The sequence below is a fragment of the Nicotiana tomentosiformis genome, chromosome 8 (genome assembly GCF_000390325.3).
Source record: "Nicotiana tomentosiformis chromosome 8, ASM39032v3, whole genome shotgun sequence".
Taxonomy (NCBI): domain Eukaryota; kingdom Viridiplantae; phylum Streptophyta; class Magnoliopsida; order Solanales; family Solanaceae; genus Nicotiana; species Nicotiana tomentosiformis.
In genome coordinates this window covers 86,693,931-86,700,567 of record NC_090819.1, presented here as the reverse complement: position 1 = coordinate 86,700,567, position 6,637 = coordinate 86,693,931, and the positions used below count along the sequence as shown (strand labels likewise).

Below are 6,637 nucleotides of genomic sequence, written 5' to 3'. Positions count from 1 at the left end.
ACTAATTCATATAATTCAAGTTCGGCCGGGACCCACAATTGCGGACCTCGAAGAGTGCCTAACACCTTCTCTTCAAGGTAATTTGAGCCCTTACCCGATCTTTGGTGACGCAAATTGGTTAAATCAGAGTTACTTGCAAATAGGTGCCCTAACGCACCTCAAACCCGTTAGGTGGCGACTCTCTCTTTTTTAATCCCTTTCCTTTAAAAGAGTTATCCCGTGTCGAAACCTGATTTCGCGAGAAAAAAGGGCGCGGCAAGTAGTAGTCATTAGTATCAATTAGTATTATTTATTTTATGGGATAGTGTTAGTTCATTTTGATTAAATATAGTTCTAGTATTCGTTGTAAATAATTACTATTATTTGATATTACTTAATTAAGTGGCTGCTGATACAACATCAACGTTGTGGTATGCTAAGCTTAGATGAAACCGTATTTGTTTTGAGCAAGGTGATTATCATTGATGTACTACTGTGATTGTGGTGTTTGAACTGGTAATTAGTTATGGTATCGGGCCCCACAAATATAATGTAGCACATTTTGCAATGATTTGTGTTTAAGAACACATACCTAAGAAAACAAATGTTGTGTACTATTAAAATTTCAATTAATATTTATTACTCCAACGATGTCAAGGTGAAATTGATCCTACCAGATTGTGGGTTATAAAGTGTACGAGAACATGATCTTTGCCTTTAGGGAATTTAACAGCAAATCCTTGTTCATTTATGCATAATAAATTGCCTACTTCATTTACGTTTGCTGCAAATATGAATATCTCTCAAAGTAAATTTGGATCAAAGTTCAATTGTAAAAACATTTGTTTAATTGATTCATGTACGACACATACAATATTTAAAGAGAAAAAATATTTCTCTCATTTAAGTATGTGTAAGCCAAATGTTACTATAATTAATCGTAGTAGTAACATAATTGAAGTCTCTCGAAAAGCTACTATAACTCTGCCTAGGGGAACAATACTTATCATAGAGAATGCAATGTTCTCCTCCAAGTCCAAGAGGAACTCGTTGAGTTTTAAAGATATCTGCCGAAATGGATATCATATTGAGACAATAGATGAGAATAATCTTGAATATCTCATCGTTACCAAGAATGTCTCTGGCTAGAAAAGGGTTATTGAAAAGTTCTCATCTTTATCTTGTGGCATGTATTGGACAAGAATTAGTGCAATTGAATCACATTCTACCGTAAACCAAAAGATTACTGATTCCAATACTTTTGTACTTTGGCGTGATCGATTGGGACATCATGGATCAATTATGATGAGACGAATTATAGAAAACTCAAATGGGCATCCATTAAAGAATTTAAAGATTCTTTTAAATAATTAATTTTCTTGCACTTCTTGTTATCAAGGCAAGTTAATTATTAGAACATCACCAACAAAGGTTGGGATTGCGTCCCCTGCGTTTTTGGAACGTATAGAAGGGGACATTTTTGGACCTATTTGCCCACCTAGTGGGTTGTTTAGATATTTTATGGTCTTAATAAATGCATCTTCTAGATGGTCTCATGTGTGCCTATTGTCATATCGGAACCTGGCGTTTGCAAAATTAATTGCACAAATAATTCGATTACGGGCACAACTTCCCGATAATCCAATTAAGTTTATTTGACTTGATAATGCTACTGAGTTTTCATCCCAAGCATTTAATGATTATTGCTTATCAATTGGGATTAAAGTGGAACATCTTGTAGCTCATGTTCACACTCAAAATGGCCTTGCAGAGTCTTTGATTAAACGTCAGAAATAGATAGCAAGACCGTTACTCATGAAAACGAGGTTACCCATTTCTGTTTGGGGTCATGCCATTTTGCATGCAACAATGCTAGTTCGTCTCAGACCGACAAATTATCATAAATATTTTCTGTTATAATTAGTTTTGGGTCATGAACCTAATATATCCCATTTAAGAATTTTTGGATGCGCAGTATATGTGCTTGTACCATAGCCATATCGCACCAAGATGGGTCCCCAAAGAAGGTTAGGAATATACGTTGGGTTTGAATCTTCCTCCATTATTCGCTACCTCAAAACATTAACGGGAGATTTATTCACTGCTCGATTTGCAGATTGACGATTCAATGAGACACTTTTCCCAAAATTAGGGGGAGAAATTGGTGAAACCAAACGAGAAATTTTGTGAAAAAATTCATCATTGTCTCATCTTGATCCACGTGTCTCTATTTGTAAAAAAGAGGTGCAAAAGATTATTCATTTACAGAAAATAGCAAATCAAATGCGAGACGCATTTACGGATCTGAAAAGGATAACAAAATTACATATCCCTGTAGAAAATGTTCCAATCCGTATTGATATCCCTGTTGGACAATCTTCTAGTGTCATAGCTAATGAATCAAAAGCATACCTAAAGCGTGGCAGATCATTGGGTTCTAAGGATCGAAATCCTAGAAAAAGAAAAATAAATGATGAAGATGACACTACGAAAGAATCTCATAAAGAAACCCATGATTTAACCAATCTTGAGATTCATGAGGAAATTACTGAGCCTGAGACTCAAGAAAATAAGGAACTATCAATAAACTCAATCGATATTGGGACGAATTTGAATCGATTAGATATAGTGGTGGATTATGTCTTTGCATATAATGTTGCGTCTAGCATTATATAAGATAGTGAAGATCTTGAACCTCAATCAGTTGGATAATGTCGACAAAGACGTGATTGACCAAAATGGCAAGAAGCAATCCAATCTGAGTTGGATTCACTTGCGAAACGTGAAGTTTTTGGGCCTGTAGTCCAAACACCTATTGGTGTTAAGCCTGTTGGTTATAAATAGGTCTTTGTATGTAAGAGAAGTGAGAAAAATGAGGTACAAAGATATAAGGCACGCCTTGTTGCACAAAAATTTTTAGAAAGGCCTGGTGTCGATTATGAAGTGACATATTCACCTGTTATAGATGCAATTAACATTTTGTTATCTCATTAGTTTTGCTGTACATGAAAATCTTGACATGCATTTAATGGATGTGATTACCGCCTATCTTTATGGCTCACTTGATAATGAGATATACATGAAAATTCCCGAGGTATTTAAAATGCCTGACGCACATAATTCAAAGTCCCGAAAAATACTTTCAATTAAATTGCAAAGATCTTTGTATGGTCTAAAGCAATCAGGACGAATGTGGTATAACCGTCTTAGTGAGTATTTAATAAAGGAAGGTTATATAAATGATGTCATTTGTCAATATGTTTTTATAAAGAAAACAACATCAGAATTTATTGTACTTGCCGTATATGTCGATGACATAAATCTTAATAGAACTCATATATAACTCCAAAAGGTAATTAATTATTTAAAGAAGGAATTCGAGATGAAAGATCTCGGAAAGATAAAATTATGTCTTGGTTTGCAAATTGAACATTTGGAAAATGAGGTTTTTGTTCATCAATCTGCCTACACAGAAAAGGTATTGAAATAATTTTACATGGATGGAGCACATCCATTAAGTACTTCGATAGTTTTTCGATCACTTGATGTGAATAAGGATCCGTTCCGACCTCAAGAAAAGAATGAAGAGCTACTTGGTCCTGAAGTACCATATCTTAGTACAATTGGTGCACTAATGTATCTTGCTAATAGAACAAGGCCTAGCATAACTTTTTCAGTTAATGTTTTAGCAAGATATAGCTCTGCTCCTACAAGGAGACACTGGAATGGAATCAAACACATATTGTGGTATCTAAAAGGGACTACCGATATGAGCTTATTTTATGGAAATAATTGCAATCCCGATCTTGTTGGTTATGCCGATGCTGGGTATTTATTCGATCCATACAAGGCTCGATCTCAAACAGGCTATGTGTTTACATGTGGAGGCACTGCCATATCTTGGAGATCGACCAAGCAATCAATTGTGGCTACTTCATCTAATCATGCTGAGATAATTGCTATTCATGAAGCAAGTCGGGAATGTGTGTGGTTGGGGTCTATAATACATCTTATTAGAGACAAATATGGTTTGAAGTGTGACAAACTACCTCCGATTTTGTACGAAGACAATGCATAATGTATAGCCCAATTGAAGGGAGGATTCATAAAAAGAGATAATACAAAGCATATTTCACCAAAGTTATTTTTCACACATGATCTTCAAAAGAATGGTGATATCAATGTGCAACAAATTCGTTCACGTGATAATATGGCTGATTTGTTCACAAAATCTCTACCAACGTCAATCTTCAAGAAACTAGTATACAAGATTGAGATGCGAACGCTCAAGGATGTGGATTGATGCAATCATCAGGAGGATTTAATACGCGTTGTACTCTTTTTTCCTTACAAGGTTTTGTCCCACTGGGTTTTCCTTGCAAGATTTTTAACGAGGCAACCAAAAGACGTATTTCTAAACATATGTACTCTTTTTCTTTCTCTAGAATTTTTGCCCATTGGGTTTTATTTTAGTTAAGATTTTAACGAGGCACATTATCAGTTGAATAGACATTCAAGGGGGAGTGTTATAAATAGAATTGTATTTAAGGTGAATGTCTATATTTTAGAGAGATTTTAGGGATTATTACTTGGTGGATAAGTCACTTTTTCTCTCTAAATAGAGGGGGTTCTATTCCATTATAAATCATCCCAAATCAGTAAGAATTCTCTCTCTCTCTCTTTCTTTGCAATATTCTTCTTTATTGTTTTATTATAGAAAAATATTTTTTTGGATATTTTCAATTGTTAAATATTGTAGTTTACATAATACCTTTGAAAAAACAACCATCTCAATATCCAACTAAGAATGTATAGTTTGACCTCTTTGTTTGACCAAAAATATAGATCTTGGTTCAACCAATTAGATTTAACTAAAGAAGAGTCAATCTTAGTTAATAATAATATCCCAAAGACAAAGCTATCAGTTTTATGACAAATAACTTGTATTTTTGTCTGGATGGCAATGAATGTAAGCAATAATAACAATGTTCAATAATCCAAAAAGATGGAATATGACATTAAATAGTAATAAATAGAAATAAAAGGTATTTAAGTAAATAGAAACGTGTGAATCACCCGAAATGGGGTGATATCTGTGGATATTCTCTCTGACAATGATAAATGATTGATAAGCCTTTGAACACTTAGATTGTTCTTGGATCCAGTGGAAATAGTAGACAAGAATCTTAATAAAAAGGTTATTTTTGTATGCTTGTAATAGGACCAGATTCTCTTTATAAGGCCAATATTTTTTTTTTACAAATGAATATCTCATGTCCTCTATCATTGTGTCTCTTTCTATTTATAGGGAACATGTTCCTAGAAATCCAAATAGTACGGGTGCAGAGAATATCTACTAGAATATTCTCTTTAGTCTCCTATCATGGACTAGCCGATATAACTCGGTCAAGGATGCTCGACCTCGACCTTGATCTTTGACGACACCTTGACCTTGATCCTTGCTGACCCTTCGACCGCAACCTTCATTGTTTCTAGAACCACTTCAACCTTGGGCAAGCCTTCATTGGAGTCATATTGGCGACACATGGAGGCCTGTGAATGCCTCCTTAATACTAACATAAATTAATCATATTAGATATAATTTTTGACTCATACAGTTAGTCCCTCCGCTCACTGAGGTTGTCCTCACAGGTGAGCTTAATGAGCGGATAATGTCGCTTTCGGTCAAACTTATCGAGTAAGCTACAAGAGTCGTAATCGTCATGTCGAGCAGGACACGTGGCCCCCCTGTGGGCCGCAAAATTCAAACCTTAAGTTTCCCGGGCGATTTGTTTGAGTTATCCTATTTAAGGAACATAATGACATCATGACATCGAATATTTCTGATGCGTTGCCACGAATCACGTGTGACCCTTGATTAGATCTACCGTTTCGATTCCGATGCCAATTATGATGAGCCGTTTTTGGGTTTAGTGCCAAGATCTCTATAAATTGAGGATTTTGGACTTGAGTTTGAAGTTTGCTTCTCCTAACTTTCCAGAGCATCATCCTTCTTGCCATTTTCTTATCTAAACTTCCTTTCTCACTCTGCTACTTTACTCCATCTCCATTCTTTAGCACTCATTATCCTTCTTTACTACTTTGCACCATGTCTGACTTACTCTCAAATGCTGGTCAAGGGAGCTGTATTCCTCCTTTAGCAGTTGTGTTTCCCTCTCATGGGGAGGGTGCTTCCGCTATTATTGATGACAAAGCATTCCCGTTAGTGGAGAAAATAATCCCCCGCAATCTTGATGCAAGGTCTGACCTCACCAAATTACCCTGACGCTGCGCCTGGAGTCTTTCAATTGACAATGACACCTAAGGAATTAGCAGAACTCAAGGCAAAATTCGGCCTTCCAAACCATGTCGAACTGATCCCGGGTGGTGAGAACGTGGTACCGATTTATCGCCCCGGATACTGCACTTTATACGCTTATCCTTTCCATATCGATTATTCGTTCCCCCTCCTTCCGTTGGTGGAGGAATTCTGTCATCACTACGACATCTGCCCTGCTCAGCTTGCATTGTACGTCTACAAAAGTATTATAATGCTGACCAAATTTGTTAAGCTGGCCGGGGTCGAGCTGACGCTGTAGCATTTCGTTCACCTCTTCGCCCCTAGCTTCTATAGGGGGACGATGCTGAATCTTCGCCA

At 36.3% G+C, this 6,637-nt stretch overlaps 1 protein-coding gene across 1 annotated transcript; it reads left to right on the top strand.

Annotated features, from left to right (window-relative positions):
• Positions 1–3,475: 3,475 nt before the first annotated feature.
• LOC138897777 (secreted RxLR effector protein 161-like) lies at positions 3,476–4,057 on the top strand. The gene has a single exon (XM_070183788.1). It carries the CDS (start codon positions 3,476–3,478, stop codon positions 4,055–4,057), a length of 582 nt encoding a protein of 193 aa, XP_070039889.1.
• Positions 4,058–6,637: the final 2,580 nt, after the last annotated feature.

Coding starts and splice junctions, on each gene's coding strand:
- LOC138897777 (XM_070183788.1), top strand. CDS start 3,476: ATGGATGGAGCACATCCATTAAGTACTTCGATAGTTTTTCGATCACTT.